The sequence below is a fragment of the Mustelus asterias genome, chromosome 11 (genome assembly GCF_964213995.1).
Source record: "Mustelus asterias chromosome 11, sMusAst1.hap1.1, whole genome shotgun sequence".
Classification (NCBI taxonomy): domain Eukaryota; kingdom Metazoa; phylum Chordata; class Chondrichthyes; order Carcharhiniformes; family Triakidae; genus Mustelus; species Mustelus asterias.
The window spans coordinates 83,999,505-84,017,147 of NC_135811.1; the positions used below are offsets into that span (position 1 = coordinate 83,999,505).

Sequence of the window (17,643 nt, forward strand, 5' to 3'; positions counted from 1 at the left end):
AGGTATAGTAGAAATTATCTTAATTTACAAGTGCGTAGTTTGCTAGTGTCATGAAAAGAAAAATGCAGAGATTATTGATAGACTTCTATGAAAGTGAAAAGAGAAATAATTCATAATATAGGAGGCCGTTGTGCCTATCACACCCTGGCAGCTCTCAGTACATTCCACTGTCTTTCAAATTTTTGTTCAAATGTTTATCTACCTCACTTCAAAAATGTTCATGCTTTTGAATTTCTGGCAGAACATTCTATACCCTCTGTGTATTAAAATCTCTATAACCCTCCCATTATTCTTCTGATGGCTATGAATATACGTTCCCTAGTTTTTCATTTACTGCTATCCATCTGCCACAGGCCCAGTCTGGCAGATATGCCCTTCAGTAGTGGCGCGACAAAGTCACTCTTGTTCATGGACTTGGAAAGCCCCCACCCAGAAGACATTCTGCACCCTTGGAACCCTCAGTGCTTCTTCCAAATAGTGTTCAACATAGAGGAACACTGATTCATCAATTGAGGGAGAATGATAATCAGCAGAAGGGGTTTCTTTGTCCATGTTTGACCTGATGCCATGAGATCTGGGTTCAATGTTGACGACTCTGAAGGCCGCACCCTCACACCTATCCGACCAATGGAACAGAACCTACCCAGGGATACAATGAGTACGACCATGTCAAGATTTTGCCTGACTTGGGTATTTTGTGTGCTGTGTGTCTGGGGTCACATGTATACCACACTGGGTAAAGGCAGCAGATTTCCTTCCCTGAAGGGCATTAGTGAACCAGATGGATTTTTAATGACAATCTGATGGTACTGAGCTAGCTTGCTATGGTGAAATTTCAGCTCATGTCAGAGTGTTCATCTAGGCCTCTGGATTACCAGCCCATTGTGACAATTATACAATCACTCTCTACAGCAACTACTGTGAAAGGATCAACCAACGTGATTATTTCATCATTTTCTTATTCAGATGGTATTCATCACTCTAGTACAGCACAGGAATTTTGATTTGACAGTGATGAGACATAACAAATCAAAAGAACTGAATAATTACTGAAACAGTGTCTGCCGTCATACCTGTTGTGGAAGAATTCCAGCAGGTCCAGGAAAGCGTCTTTTTGGTCGTGGCCTGTTCAATTTTACAGCTTCTGGTGTCCGATTAGCAGCTGATACCAATTGAATCAAGTGATTGGTAACAGGGGTTCCCAGACAACTCGAATTAGCTGCTGGTGAATACGGAGCTCCTTCAGCAATTGATGGGCTTTCTATAGCACACATTAATGTTCGAGGTTCACCGACGGGCATAGTTGGTCTTTTGGTGTCTCCATTAGAGTGTCTCGAGTTCTGAAGGGGTGTCCTTGGTCTCAGTAGCATTGGATTTGGACAGTTCCTCAAGGCAGTGGCGCTCATTTGCTGGTGTGCAGATTGAGACTGCAGATTTGGAGACACAAATTTACATGGGCTTAAACCTACCATGTTTTTGCTCAAATTATTTTGTGGCACTGGTGTTAATAATTCTTTTCTTGGTCTAATAATGTTGGTTAGAGTGGGACTACATGATCCTGCCCTTGGCACAGCATTTAACAGTGAAGGAGTGTAACCACAACTTTCAGCTATCTGACCAGAGAAATTCTTGGTTCCTCTCTTTGCAACTCCATCAGCATTAGAATTTCTCAAAGCTGTTGGACACTGGTTGAATCCAGATGATATTTGATTGATGAGTTTGAAAGGTTTGCTTGCATCCTCATAATCATTTATTCCACACATTGATCGATTGTTCTTACAATTGACAACCACTTTGGAATTTTCACACTTGCTATCATCCGCTTTCTCATGCCGTGGCAATTTTGCTGGTATTATTCCATTATCGGCTCCAAGAGATATTGGAGAAAGAAGAACTCGAGGAGTTAAAACTCTATTTTCACCAAAAGTTGGACTCTTGGTCTCTGAATTCTGTACATTTGCAGCCTCATTCCACTCCTCACAATTCGACCATAATATATCAATTTCCTCACTTGAGCCAACTTCAGTGTTCTTCTGCTGAGCATTACTAACAAATTTGAAGTCAGGTGTTGAGTTCTTCTTCTGACTTGGGTTGTTCAGCCATGTTAATGATTTTAACGAGGCATCTATTGATGCTGCCAACGTTTTTCTTGTAGGGTCATTGTTGGTCAACACATTCTTTGGACATTCTGATTGGCAATACCTCTGACCTAATGTGCCATGTGGCAAGCTTTTGGGTTCATAGCATGAACTAGCCGGTGTCCTGAGAACTGAAGCAATGGGTCTTAATCCAACACTAGGATCTGTTCCAGGTGAGCTGACAGTTGAGCTTTCAACATCCAACGCGGCCGATAATAAATCCTGTCCACAGTGGATTAAAAAAAACCAAAGTTGCATATCATTGAGAAGTTAGATATTACAAATTTGATACTGCAAAAAGTTTGAAATACACAAGTTAATCTTCAAACAATTTAAATTGCAAACAATTACACTATTCGCTTTTCAAAAAAACTTAAAGGTCATTTTGAGAATTTTTATTAAACATAATTTTGTTTTAATTAAGAGCCAACTATTGACCCCAACTGTTTGGGCTACAGAAATTAAAATCCAACTGACAAAGTAAAGTTAGATGGGAAATTAAACTTGATAAATACTATCACTTACTTAGCATTTAAAGTCTTAAGCCTTCCAATCAAAAGAAGTTAACCATAAAAACAATGGTCACATTTTATTACTTTCTTCTCCCACCCACTCCAGGTCAAGAATCAGGATTTCAGTCAGAACACTGGCCTTTCACTTCCTTCATGAACTATAGACAGTATCACAGAATATCACCAAAACAGGTCATTCAACCCAATAAATCCATGCTGATGTTTATGCTCCACACAAGCCTCCTCCCAACATTTCTTCTGCTTCCAATAACATATTCTACTATTCTTTCACACTCTTCTAGCTCTCCTTTTAAATGATCTATGGTATTCATTTCAACTGCTTTTTGCAGTGGCAACTTCCACATTCCAACCAGGTTTGGGCGAAAGTAGTTTCTCCTGAATTCCCTATTGGATTTATATTTATGGCTCCCAGGTTTGGTCTCCATCACAACTGGAAATATCTTCTCCACACCTACTCTATCCAACCTTTTCATGAATCTTAAATACCTCTACAGGTCGCCCCTTCATTTTCTATTTTCTAAGAATAGCCTATTCAGTCTGTTCAATCTTTTCTGATAATTTCCTCTCAGTAGTGATATAATTCTAGTAATATAATTCTAGTAAATCATTTTTGTCGTTCCTCTAATGACTCTGTGTCCTTCCTATTAAACGAAGACCAGAATGGCACCAGAACTGTTCTTAAGTTTAACGTACTTTCCCTGCTTTTCAATTCTATCCATTTAGAAATGAAGGCTATAACTTCGCCTTTTATTAACCTAGATTATTACCATTAACGATTTGTACACCTGTACTCCCAGATCGCTATTCCATTATTCCATTTAAACACTATTTTTCAAGATATGACCTTCTTCTTCCTAACAAAATATACTCCCTCACACCTGTAGTCCTTTTCAATGTTTATTTTCCATACACTCATTTTGCAAGTTTATGACTTTTAGTATTCTGCAGCAGTCCTCCTTTGTGTTAACTGCAGATGAAATGTGGCGTGATTTGAATAGTTTCTGCCCTATTCTTTTGAATATCAAAATTGCAAAATCTAATGATTTTAGCAAATTATTTTCTTTTAGTTTGCTGATAATTCCACTGTATTATAAATCAGAATGATGATTCAAAAGCATTTGAGACTTTCTCTCTCTTTTTGTAACTTTTTGCTCTTGGCCTAATCATAAGATGTAGGAGTTCATTTGGTTCATTGAGTCTGCTCCGTCATTCAATCAGGGTCAGGTTTCTCCAAACTGAGAATTCCATAGTAAACATGCAGGTTGATCCATATTTCAGAAATATTCATTTATTTTACCAACAGAAAAAGATTCTCTCTTTCTGGAATCCATGTCCAAATTTTGGTTTGCAGTCATCAGCAGGAACCATTTTTAAAGAGTACTGATGTAAGATACTTCCAAAACGCCCAGACATTCGGGCACTGCATTTTGATGAAAGTCCGAAACACAAAGAAAATATACAAAGGTGGTCAGTGCAGAACCCAACACGGCTGCAAAATGACAGGACGACAGCATGGTTAAATAGATAACATACAGCACAAAGTTTGAAAATGTGCATTGGACAATTGGTATGGGTGGTCAAATTCCACTCCAACTCCATTTTCAAGTTTGCTGATGACACCACCGTAGTGGGTCAGATCTCAAACAATGATGAGACGGAATACAGGAAAGAGATAAAGAATCTGGTGAAATGGTGTGGTGACAATAATCTCTCCATCAATGTCAGTAAAACAAAGGAGGTAGTCATCAACTTCAGGAAACACAGTGGAGGACACGCCCCTGTCTACATCAATGGTGATGAAGTGGAAATGGTCAAGAGCTTCAAGTTTCTAGATGTTCAGATCACCAACAACCTGTCCTGGTCCCTCCATGCCGATGCTATAGTTAAGAAAGCCCACCAACACCTCTACTTTCTCAGGAGGTTAAGGAAATTTGGCATGTCCATAGGGCTCTTACAACTTTTATAGTTGCACCATAGAAAGCATCTTTTCTGGATATATCACAGCTTGATATGGCTCCTCCTCTGACCAAGACCACAAGAAACTACAAAGGGTTGTGAACGCAGCCCAGTCCATCACTCAAAACAGTCTCCCATCCATTGACTCCATCTACACTTCCTGCTGCCTAGAAAAAGCAACCAGCATAATCAAGGACCCCACGCACCCCGAACTTACTCTCTTCCACGTCGTTCCGTCGGAAAAAAGATACAAGTCTGAGATCATGAACCAACTGACTCAAGAATAGCTTCTTCTCTGCTGCCATCAGACTTTTGAATGGACCTACCAAATATTAAGCTAATCTTGCTCTGCACCCTATCTCTAGCTGCAGCACTATATTCTCCACCCTCTCCTTTGCTTCTCTCCGATGCACTCTGGAATGTTTTGTCTGTATAGCTCCCAAGGAACAATATTTTTCACTGTATCCCAATACATGTGACAATAATAAATCAAATCAAATCACAGGTTAAGTCTCATTTTCTGGCATAAAAGCAGCACGTTCAGTACACATTGACTCTAACTGGAAAAGTTATTCTGAAAATAGTGGAAGTTTCTTTCAATGTGTCATATAGAGAATGAATGTCAAAACAGAAATGGAATAGTTTCATAAATCAATATATTGCAACATCAATAACATGGAACAGCACTTACATCATCATCAAACTCTTCGCCAACAGTAAACAGCTTCTGGAAACTGCAAGCCTTGAAGGAGAATAAAAGTAAATTCAAAAACTTCAATGCAACATTGTAGTAAAAAAAAAACCTGCATTAAAACTCAACCCTTTCTGCTCATCCATTTTGTACAATCCCTGAAAATTATGGTAAAAACAAACTTACAAATAAAAGTTGCTGAACAAGTTTTAAAAAGGTTTTTAAAGCAATGAACAGAGTTTCAATTTTATTTGTAGGCCTAATGACCATAAAAAAGTGGCCAAGAAACTAAGGCGGCCAAATTCAACTGATTATCTCAATGAAATAACCTCACTCCTTTCACCCAATTAGTGTTTCTACTCTAAAACTAAATTGAATCAATAATTCATTATTTACCGTGTTCACATACAACCAAAAACTTCAATCGGGTTATATGATTTTGCTGGTGCATAATGATAAGAGACAGAGCAAGGAAAATACATTCTTCATTCAACATATCCAGATTTGTGTGATATCCCATGTAAAGAATGCTCACAATGGATGTTTGTGGATGAAGGTCACCGATTACCAACAGCAATATCAATTGATTGGTAGAATGTTAAAATTGAGTTAGAAATTGGAGCTTTTAAAGATTCACCATCAAAGACTTAAGATAAAAATTAATGAAATTAATTGAAAATTATTTGGCTGGTTGATGACTTGAGGGAAGAAGGAAAGAAACCTCTATCTAAACAGGAAAATAATGACTAGCAATGTTCCAGAGATTTGTGTTGGGATGATGAAAGACAAGGTCTCCTTTACAGCTGGGACCATGTGATTATTGTCTGTGGAGTGCAACAAAGTTAAGAACAAAGAACATTACAGCACAGGAACAGGCCCTCGGCCCTCCAAGTCTGCACCGACCATGCTGCCCGACTAAACTAAAACCCCTTACCCTTCCGGGAACTATATCCCTCTATTCCCATCCTATTCATGTATTTGTCAAGACATCCCTTAAAAGTCACTACCGTATCCGCTTCCACTACTTCCCCGGCAACGAGTTCCAGGCACCCACTACTCTGTGTAAAAAATCTGCCTCATACATCTCCTTTAAACCTTGCCCCTTGCACCTTAAACCTGTGCCACCTAATAATTGACTCTTCCACCCTGGGAAAAAGCTTCTGACTATCCATTCTGTCCATGCCTCTCATAATCTTGTAGACTTCTATGAGGTCGCCCCTCAACCTCCGTCGTTCCAGTGAGAACAAACCAGGTTTCTCCAACCTCTCCTCATAGTTAATGCCCTCCATACCAGGCAACATCCTGGTAAATCTTTTCTGTACCCTTAGCGTGGAGAGACCTTTAAGGTGAAATAAAAGATTGTGACATTGGACTGATGCCTGAAAGCTTTTGTTCAATTATCTTCGAGCACTGGAGAAGGTTTCACTTTTTTGAAAAAGATGTGCCCATCAAGATGAGGGATATTAATTGTGCAGAACGGTGCACTTGCCACTTCAGGAATTCCCAAGTCAAATATAGCAATTACATGCAAAGGTCTCTCCAGGCGACCCTACCTCACCCCACCAAAATCAAGATACGCTCTTCCAAATGCCCAACATTCTTACCAACAGCCAACCTGTGATTTCTCTGACTAAAAGTACCTATTTGGACCCAACTGAGACACTTCCCTTCACACAGCACCCTTAAGGCCAAGAGATTTCCTTTCTATGAGTAAGATTTGAACCCAGGTCCTAAAAGGAGCAACTAGTTCCCTCCCTCTTTGCTTGTTTGAATGCAAATAATTTGATTTGGATACTCAGGCAACTGATCTATTCAGCATCTTCCCAATCCCATTTTTTTCTGTTCATTCAAGGGACGTGTTCATTGCTGATTGGGTCAGTATTCATTGCCCACCCCAAATTTCTCTTGAACTGAATGAATTGCAGAGAGCATAAAGATGCCAATCTCTAATTATTGTGATAATCCATTGTTGTGGACCTTCAGTCACACATAGGCCAGACTAGGTAAGGATGGCAGATTTCCTTCCCTAAAGGGCACTGGTGAACCAAATGGCTCTTAATAACCCCTCCAAAAATTGCAGCATCTTTGGACAAAGTTAATAAATTCCACTGGCTTCAGTACTGAGATGCTTACTCTTCCCCATCTTCAGAGGGATAGGTTCCTCTTTGGTCTGAGCTACACATTCAACTCACTTTGACAACTTCTGCAGTTGAAAAGCACGCTCTTGTACTCACTCAGGGTAGTCCTGCTGATCAAGTCGATTGTATGAACCAACCCAATGTGGCAACAGAACAAGCATGTTCAAGTAAATGACAGTCTTCCTTTGACTTTATTCACTTTGAGAGCCTTTAACTTCTAGTTGCTTTCCAAGCATCCACATCACTGAAACTACCCTTCAATCTTTTCACTGGCCTGCATGAATGTTTAATATTCTAGATTCCTTACTTTAATATTTCATTAAAACTGTACACTTCTTGGGGCTATTATAAAAAATGAATTGCTGCATTCCAAGAATGTATGGGAAAGTCAATCAAATATCTGGCCTGCCCTAACTCAGTTACTAAAATGATTATATTTAGTCTGCACAATCATCTGTACTCCAGAAAATGGATCAAATCAATAATTAGAGATTGGCATCTTAATATTAACCGCTCACTTGGCGAGGTAAAAATCACAGAACGGTAACTGAAACCAAATGGGATTCAAGTCCTCATCATGGAAGGTATTACAAATAAGTTAAACCATAATGTGGTCAAAATTCTATAGCAATAGGTACTATTCAATTTAGAATTCAAACAAATTAAAATGTTTTAAGATCTAATTTAATATTAAAATCTTCCTTTGAACACTGGATACATCTTTGAAGTAGAGGTGTCCCTTTTGAATTCAATATAATTTATAGAAAGCTGGTAAGCACTTTATTTGCACTTCAGTGATTGCACAATCTAAAATAACATGCAATCTTTGGCACTAAAGATCCTAACACAATACTACATCTAAAATTCCCAAACGGACTATGTTTTGCTAAAAAAAAGGAAAATAATGAACGCACCTTCAAATAATTTATTGTCAATCACTAATCTTTGTGCAAATTAAAAAAGCATTTACTACTACTAAATAGGCCATTAATGCTTATATTAGTTAATTGTCACATTTATCACAAAGGTAATTGGGCATAAAATTATTTCAAACTTCTCCCTCTTCAAGGCAATCTACACCATGGCTTAGTGTAAAATTATGGAAACTAATTTAAAACCTCAACTTCCAGATAGAAACCAGAGAACATTGCAGTTTTATTTGTTCAAAGGTTGAAAACAAAGTTCTGATTTCACCCCCAGAGCCTATGACGAGTCGGCATGTTGTGGATTAAAATACTTGCAGACTGGTAGTCGCCTGATCCGTACAATTGCTGCTTTAACAGGTGTGTTTTGGACAGAGTGAGATACTAGGCATCAGGGTCTGATCGCATCATTGAGCGCCCAAGTGATTTTTATCCTGTGTTGCACATTAGCACCTGGTGCCAACCTTAATAGATACATCAGGTGACAAAGAGCAACAGGTGCAGAGGACAAGTTTTTTTAATAACATAAGAACAAGAAGCAGAGAGTCGGCCATCTGGCCCCTCGAGGCTGTTCCACCATTCAATAAGATCATGACTCAGCTCCACTTACCCGCCCGCTCACCATAACCCTTAATTCCTTTACTGTTCAAAAATTTATCTTTGCCTTAAACATGAGGTACCCTCAACTACTTCACTGGGCAGGGAATTCCACAGATTCACAACCCTTTGGGTGAAGAAGTTCCTCCTCAACTCAGTCCTAAATCTGCTCTCCCTGATTTTGAGGCTATGCCCCCCAGTTTCACCTGCCAGTGGAAACAATCTCCCTGCATCTATCTTAGCTATTCCCTTCATAATTTTATGTTTCTATAAGATTCCCCCCCCCCCCTCATTCTTCTACATTCCAATGAGTATAGTCCCAGTCTACTAAATATCTTCTCATAAGCCAACCCTCAACTCCGGAATCAACCTAGTGAATTGCCTCCACACCCCCTCCAGTGCCAGTACATCCTATCTCAAGTAAGGAGACCAAAACTGTACACAGTGCTCGAGGGGTGGCCTCACCAGCACCATATGCAGTTGCAACATAACCTCCCTGTTTTTAAACTCCATCCCTCTCGCAATGAAGGACAAAATTCCATTTGCCTTCTTAATTACCTGCTGCACCTGCAAACCAACTTTTTGCGATTCATGCACAAGGACATCCAGGTCACCCTGCACAGCAGCATGCTGCAATTTTTTACCATTTAAATAATAGTCTATTTTGCTGTTAGGCCGACCACATCCACCAGTTCCCCATTGTCGCTCATAATGTCGGCAAAGAATTCCAGTAAATGTGTTAAACATGACCTGCCTTTCATGAACCCATGTTGTGTCTTCCCAAGAGGACAATTTCAATCCAGAAGTCTTGCTACTTCTTCCTTGATGATAGATTCAAGCATTTTCCCCATTACAGAAGTCAAGCTAACCGGCCTACAGTTATCTGCCTTTTGTCTACCTCCTTTTTTAAACAGTGGCGTCACATTTGCCGTTTTCCAATCTGCTGGAGCCACCCCAGAGTCCAACGAATTTTGGTAAATTACTACGAACACATTTGCTATTTCCTCCCTGCCATTTCTTTTAGTAACCTGGGATGCATTCCAACAGGGCCAGGAGACTTGTCCACCTTTAGCCCCATTAGCTTGCCCAACACTACCCCTTTAGTGATAATGATAGTTTCTAGGTCCTCACCTGCCATAGCCTCGTCATCAATTTGTGGCATATTATTTGTGTCTTCCACTGTGAAGACCGGCACAAAATACCTGTTCAATGCCTCGGCCATTTCCTAATTTCCCATTATTAAATCCTCCTTCTCATTCTCTAAAGGACCAATGTTTACCTTAGCCACTCTTTTTCGTTTTAAATATTTGCAGAAACTTTTGCTATCTATTTTTATATTCTGAGCTAGTTTACTCTCATAATTCATCTTACATTTCTATATAGCTTTTCTTGTGGCTTTCTGTTGACCTTTAAAGATTTCCCAATCCTCTAGTTTCCCAATAATCTTTGCCACTTTGTATACATGATCTTTCAATTTGATACCCACCTTTATTTCCTTAGATATCCATGGCTGATTATCCCTTTTCCTACAGTCCTTCCTTTTCCTGGGCACTGTGAAAAATCACTTTGAAAGTCCTCTCCTGTTCCTCAATTGTCCCACCATAAAGTCTTTGCTCCCAGTCTACCTTGGCCACTCTTCCTTCATCCCATTGTCGACTCCTTTGCTTAAGCACTGGACACAGGTATTAGATTTTACCGTCTCACCCTCCATCCGTATTTCAAATTCACCCATACTGTGATCACTCCTTCCGAGAGGATCCGTAACTATGAGATCATTAATTATTCCTGTCTCATTACACAGGACCAGATTTAGGATAGTTTGCTCCCTTGTAGGTTTCATTACATACTGTTGAGGGAAACTATTGTGGATACATTCTATGAACTCCTCCTCAAGGCTGCCTTGACCGGCCTGGTTTGACCAATCGACATGTAGATTAAAATCCGCCATGATAATTGCCGTTCCATTTTTACATGCATCAGTTATTTCTTTGTTTATTGCCCGCCCCACCTTGATGTTATTATTTGGTGGCCGATAGACTATGCCCATCAGTGACTTTTTCTCCTTACTATTTCTAATTTCCACCCAAATGGAATCAACCTTTTTCGCCAGAGAACCTATATCATCTCTCACTATCGCCCTGATTCATCCTTAAATATCAGAACTACACCACTTCCCTTACCTTCCTGTCTGTCCTTCGGAATAGTCTGATACCCCTGGATATTTAACTCCCAGTCATGACCACCCTGCAACCGTGTCTCTGTCATGGCCACTAAATCATACTCGTTCACAATGATTTGTGCCGTCAACTCATTTACCTTGTTTCGAATGCTACGAGTATTTAGGTCAAGTGCCCTTATGCTAGTTTTTATACCTCCTTTTTGAATCCTAACACCTTCATTAATAACATCGCCCGAGTTAACCTTCCTTTTAACTGTTTTCATAATTTTCCATGTAGTTGAAGCCTCCTCCCCACATGCTAACCTGCTGCTTTGCTTCCCATTAACCATTATACTTCCTGTAGTTTTACACTTCCCTTCCCCTCTTGCTCATTTCCTTGCAGGTTAGGAGGAGCAGCAGTGTTCTGCCAAGCTCCAGCAGGAAACCTTGGCTTCTCCTCTTTCAACAACCCCTCACCCCTTGACTGTAATAGTGACTGGCTGCAACCCCACCCCCCCCATAAATTCAGACAGCCAAGAAACATTCTCATGGACATCAGTGCTGCCTCTTTTATCCCATTTCTACCAGTCAGCCTGATACTTTTTGCCATGTTTGAGTGAGAGTTGGGCCTGGACTACAGTAATAAGGCCTGGGAGTTAAAATAGACTCAGGCCTCATGCTTGTGTTGAGGAGTGGGTGAGCCTTTCTCTTGCTCAGCTGGCCCCATAACCCTGTTGTGCAGAATCAAAGTAGAGTGGAGAATGTGTAACTTCTGATCATTGCAATCAAACCAAAAAAATGCGCTATGCAAAATATACCCAAGCTAGAACTGCTGAATTAATTTGGGATATGATGAAAAATTATGGCTGCCAAGGTCCTATATTGCCACCACAGGATCTTATCACAAGTGAGGGTTCTCTATAATTTGACCTTCCAAAGGCCTCACCCCTGCCCATCTCTACACTTCTTCAGCTCTGCAATAACCATATTTTCCTTAAATTATGGCCTCTTGTGCATGACCTATTCCATTTGCCCCACCATTGGTGACTGTGACTTCAGCTGTCTTAGATCCCAAGCTCTGCAATTCCTCTCCGAGACACTCTGTTTTCTCCTTTATTGTCATACGACGTACACATTTTTAAGGGATCTTATCTCAAAACTGCTTTCAAACACTACAAGAGACAGGACACAATGTTGAGTCCCATGACTTTGTACTCAGTTTACAGCAGACGTGAAGCATGTAAACATAGCCTCCGAGTAAACATCACACCTATATAGGCTTATAGAAGCATAGAATTCCTACAGTACAGAAGGAGGCCATTCAGCCCATCAAGTCGACAAAGGCCACAATCCCACCCAGGCCCTATTCACGTAATCCCACATATTTACCCTGCTAGTCCCCCTGACACTAGGGTCAATTTAGCATGTCCAATCAACCTAACCCACACATCTTTGGACTGCGGGAAGAAACCAGAGCACCCGGAGAAAACCCACGCAGACACGGGGAGAATGTGCAAACTCCACACAGACAGTGATCCGTGGCCAGAATTGAATCTGGGTACCTGGTGCTGTGAGGCAGCAAGGCTAACCACGGTGCCACTGTGCACATTATCTAATTAATAGACTATTAATCCAGAAAGTCAGCTTATGTTCTGGGGCCGGGGTTCAAATCCCGCCACGGCAGATGGTGGAATTTGAATTAATTAAATTAAATTAAAGAAGTCACATTGCTATTTTACCAATCCTTATTGTATGTTTACGGTGAATAGAAGAAAACAACTTCCTCAAGACAATACATTTTTGACCAAACTTGTGCCCCTATTCTCATTATGTTCCTGTGAAGCATCTTGGGACATCTGACTACCTTTAAAGGCTATATAAATGTAAGTCGTTTTTAGATATTAACGGAGGAGCTCCCAACTCTAGAACTGTACGGCATGTAACATGTCAAAATGAAGTATGGCATCTATTGTACTTAATCAAGGGTGTTTATCAATTATTCAATGAAAATCTACACTGCACTCCCTCCAAGAGAGCGTCCTGTGTTCCCCAAGTTTCCTACAGTGCAGCTGCCATGAGTTTTGACTTCACTTACAGCCTGTTGGAAGGGATCCTTTGAGATGCATTGTTTGACCATCGATACAAAAGTTATTTTAAGATTCCCAAGAGAGCTTCTGGAAAGATGGCCATGTCAATGAGCTGGTTAAATTTTTAGGATGTTGTATGTTTTCTGGACATAAGTCGTTCAGTTGTAAATCGAGTTTCAAAAAATCTTTGACAAGGTGTCACACAACGGGATACAAAGGAAAGAATTGAGGGAATGGCAAGCAGCTCTTACATAAGATATGGATTATAAACTGCAATGCCAAGACAGACTGAAAAGTTGATATTAATGGCAGAAGGTCTGCATGCGGACTAGTTATTAGTTTAGGTACCCAGCGATCGATGTCTTGGAGTATCGTATATCTGCCGAGTTCTGGCACCAGATTAGCAATTCTGCCACGGAGGGTTGACTTGACTTCAGCCGGATCTCAAAACTACCCAAATCGCAGATCTGCTTTCTTCCCATCCCTCATAATCGTCATTACCCATCAGATAACTGACAAGCATAAACGTGCTAGCTATGACTCAATGGGGAATAGCACATTCACCCGAGTCACAAGGTTTCAGGTTCTCATCCCACTCCAGGCTTAAACACAAGTCTCAAGGCTGACACTTCACTGCAGTACTGAGGCAATGCTATGCTGACAAAGGCTGCCGCCTGTTGGATTTTACACTGAGTCCCCATTTGTTGCTGGGTGAATATAAAAGATCCCATGGCATTACTTCAAAGATGAGCAGGGGAGTTACCCTCAGCCTACTCCTGGTTCAGTTTCTTATGTTCTTATGTGTCCTGGTCAATATTTCATATAATCCTACAGTGCAGAAGGAGGCCATTCGGCCCATCAAGTCTGCAAAGACCATAATCCCACCCAGGCCCTATTCCCATAACTCATGCATTTACCCAGGTAGTCCCCCTGACATTAAGGAGCAATTTAGCATGGCCAATCCACCAAAGCCATACATCTTTTGGACTGTGGGAGGAAACCGGAGCACCCAGAGGAAACCCACGTAGACATGGGGACAGCGTGCAAACTCCACACAGACAGTGGCTAACCAGTGCGCCAACTTGCCACCCATTTTATTCCTCAGTCAACATCATAAAATAAATCTGATCATTGTCACATTGCAATATAAGAAAACAAAAATATAGATGCTAGAAATCTGAAATAAAAACAAAGGTCTGGTAGCATTGTGGAGAGAAATAGAGTTAATGCTTCAAGTCCAATACAATCCTTCTTTGGAACTCTAGATGGAGAAATGTGATTGGTTTTATGCTGTTTAAAGGTGGGGGGAGGAAAAACAAAGGGAAAGTCTAGGACAGATGATTAACAAAGATGTCATGGAACAAAAAACAAAGGGAGTGGTGATGTTTGTAATAAAACAATAGTCTAGAACAAATGTCAATAGTAGAATAATAAACAGTGCTGAGTATTTCCAACATTTTGTTGTAAATCACATTGCAGTTTATGGGAGCTTGCTGTGCACATATTGGCTACAGTTTCCTCCATTACAACAGCAACTAAACTTCAACACTTTGTTGGTTTTTGAAGTGCTTTGAGACATCCAGTGGTTATGAAACATGCAGTATAAACACAAGACATTCCTTCTCAGCAGCAACTCAACTTATGAAAGAGAAAGTTCAGGGTTGATGCGTTCTAGTGCAATTGCATAACCTCCACCCCTGTGTAAAGCCTTGCCCAGACTCTTCATTCTTCCATGAAGTGCATTCTTCATCATATGGGCAGCACAATGGCACTGCTGCCTCACAGCACCAGGGAGACCCAGGTTGAATTCCAGCCTCGGGTGACCGTCTGTGTGGAGTTTGCACATTCTCCCCATGTCTGCATTGGTTACCTCCGGGTGCTCCAGTGTCCTCCCACAGGTCTGAAAGATGTGCTGGTTTGGTGGATTGGCCACACTAAATTGCCTCTTAGTGTCCCTAGATGTGTAGGTTAGTTGGATTAGCCATGGTAAATGTGTGGGATTATGGGTTAAACCTGGTTTACCCTATAATCCCACACTAAGGGTGGGTGGTTGCTGAGCAGAGTCACAGCGGCGCATAGAATCCCCACGCACTGTAGGGGTTCTATGATCATCATCATCCCTTCCGCCAACTCTTTCCCATCCCCTGGAGTTTAACTCATTAAAATCACATAAGTCACTTGCACACAGGACCACAAAATCTCTACAGTGCCGAAAGAGGCCATTCAGCCCATCAAGTCTGCACGACCACCCAGGCCCTATCCCACACATTTACTCTGCTATTCTGCCTGACACTAAGAGTCAATTTAGCACGGCCAATCCACCTAACCCACATCTTTGGGACTGTGGGAGGAAACCGGAGCACCCTGATGTAACCCATGCAGACACGGGGAGAACGTGCAAACTCCACCCAAGGCTAGAATCGAATCCAGGTCCCTGGCGCTGTGAGGCAGCAGTGCTAACCACTGTGCCAGCCCAGTAAGGTGAAATGAGCTTCCCCTGCGAGCTCACCCTCCTTCAGCCGGATCCCAAATACAATTCTACACTCCCTCTCCATAGCTGCAAGCCACACAGTTTCTCACCATTCCCCAGTGAGTGCCTCACTCTCTGGGCCCGAGGCCGCCAATTCTCCTGCTTGAAAATTACCGCCGTCGTGCTGACGTCAACTCTTTCCCACAATCCACCACGCGCCAGACTCTGCTTCGCAACAGCACCGTCCTTAGCAACCCAGCCGCCCCGCCCCGCCCTTAGCAACCCAGCCGCCCCGCCCCGCCCTTAGCAACCCAGCCGCCCCGCCCCTCCCTTAGCAACCTAGCCGCCCCGCCCCGCCCCCAGCAAACCAACCGCTCCGCCCCGCCCCTAGCATCCCAGCCGCCCCGCCCCGCCCTCAGCAATCCAGCCGCCCCGCCCCGCCCCTCGCAACCCAGCCGCCCCGCTCCGTCCTTAGCAACCAGACCTGATACTGAGGCCTTGAAGTTGCCAGGAAAACTCTGTCAAATGTTCAATGTGGGATGAGGGAATCCCTTCAAACTCATTTCCAAGTAATTGAAAACCAAAGAGGAATTGTAGCTCTGTGCTACAGTATCTCAACTCTTACACAATCCAGATCTTTATGCTTTTTCCACCTGGATGCTCATTCACTTCTTTGCCTATCTGTGATGGGTTTCTAAAGACACTATTACAGTGACCCTGGATTTCATGGAATCATAGAATCCTCACAGTGCAGAAGGAGGCCATTTGGCCCATTGAGACTGCACCCACAACTATCCCACCTGCGCCCTCTCCACGTAACACTCGGACACTAGGGGCAATTTAGCATGGCCAATCAACGTAACCCGCATATCTTTGGACCGTGGGAGGAAATCGGAGCAGCCGGAGGAAACCCACGCAGACACGGGGAGAATGTGCAAACTCCACACAGTCACCCAAGGCTGGAATTGAACCCGGGTCCCTGGCGCCGTGAGGCAGCAGATCTAACCACTGTGCCACCGTGCTGCCGCACGGCACAACAACACCAAACTGGCCTCTGCGGTGCTCTCTGATCAGTGATTTTGCTGCAACTGTTTGAAGCTGTTTCAAGAAAGAGAGACCGTACTCTTCTGTGGCTCTTCATTTTTTGATTTGTCCTGTGCAGGAGGCCGGAGTCAAAAGATTCATAAAAATGTTATAACTCTTCTTTCAAAGCCTTGAAAAACATTAAATTCTTGAAATAAAATCTGTGTTTAAGCAAATACTGATGTTGATCAGGGTCACACATACTCATGCTCAAAGCCATGTTATAACGTTTCATGATGTGGAGATGCCGGCGTTGGACTGGGGTAAACACAGTAAGAAGTCTCAGAACACCAGGTTAAAGTCCAACAGGTTTATTTGGTAGCACAAGCCACTAGCTTTCGGAGCGCTGCCTCTTCAATAGGTGAGTCGGAGTTGTGTTTACAAACAGGGCATATAAAGACACAAACTCAATTTACAAAATAATGGTTGAAATGCGAGTCTTTTCAGGTAATCAAGTCTTAAAGGTACAGACAATGTGAGTGGAGAGAGGGTTAAGCACAGGTTAAAGAGATGTGTATTGTCTCCAGCCAGGACAGTTAGTGAGATTTTGCAAGCCCAGGCAAGTCGTGGGGGTTACAGATAGTGTGACATGAACCCAAGATCCCGGTTGAGGCCGTCCTCATGTGTGCGGAACTTGGCTATCAGTCTCTGCTCAGTGACTCTGCGCTGTCGTGTGTCGTGAAGGCTGCCTTGGAGAACGCTTACCCGAAGATCAGAGGCCGAATGCCCGTGACCGCTGAAGTGTTCCCCAACAGGAAGAGAACACTCTTGCCTGGTGATTGTCAAGCGGTGTTCATTCATCTGTTGTCGTGGCGTCTGCATGGTCTCCCCAATGTACCATGCCTCAGGACATCCTTTCCTGCAGCGTA

General features: G+C 42.2%; 1 protein-coding gene across 1 annotated transcript in view; it reads right to left on the minus strand.

Moving 5' to 3' along the window:
• hrob (homologous recombination factor with OB-fold) overlaps window positions 1–15,894 on the minus strand; it is a 51,314-nt gene extending 35,420 nt beyond the window's left edge. Inside the window, exons 1-3 of the mRNA XM_078224457.1 lie at window positions 15,802–15,894; window positions 5,319–5,369; window positions 1,074–2,360 (exon numbers count right to left, since the gene is read on the minus strand). Coding sequence (XP_078080583.1) covers window positions 1,074–2,360; window positions 5,319–5,369; window positions 15,802–15,804 — 1,341 coding nt within the window. The 5' untranslated portion in view covers window positions 15,805–15,894. The remainder of the gene's footprint in view (window positions 1–1,073; window positions 2,361–5,318; window positions 5,370–15,801) is intronic.
• Between the last annotated feature and the right edge of the window lie 1,749 nt (window positions 15,895–17,643).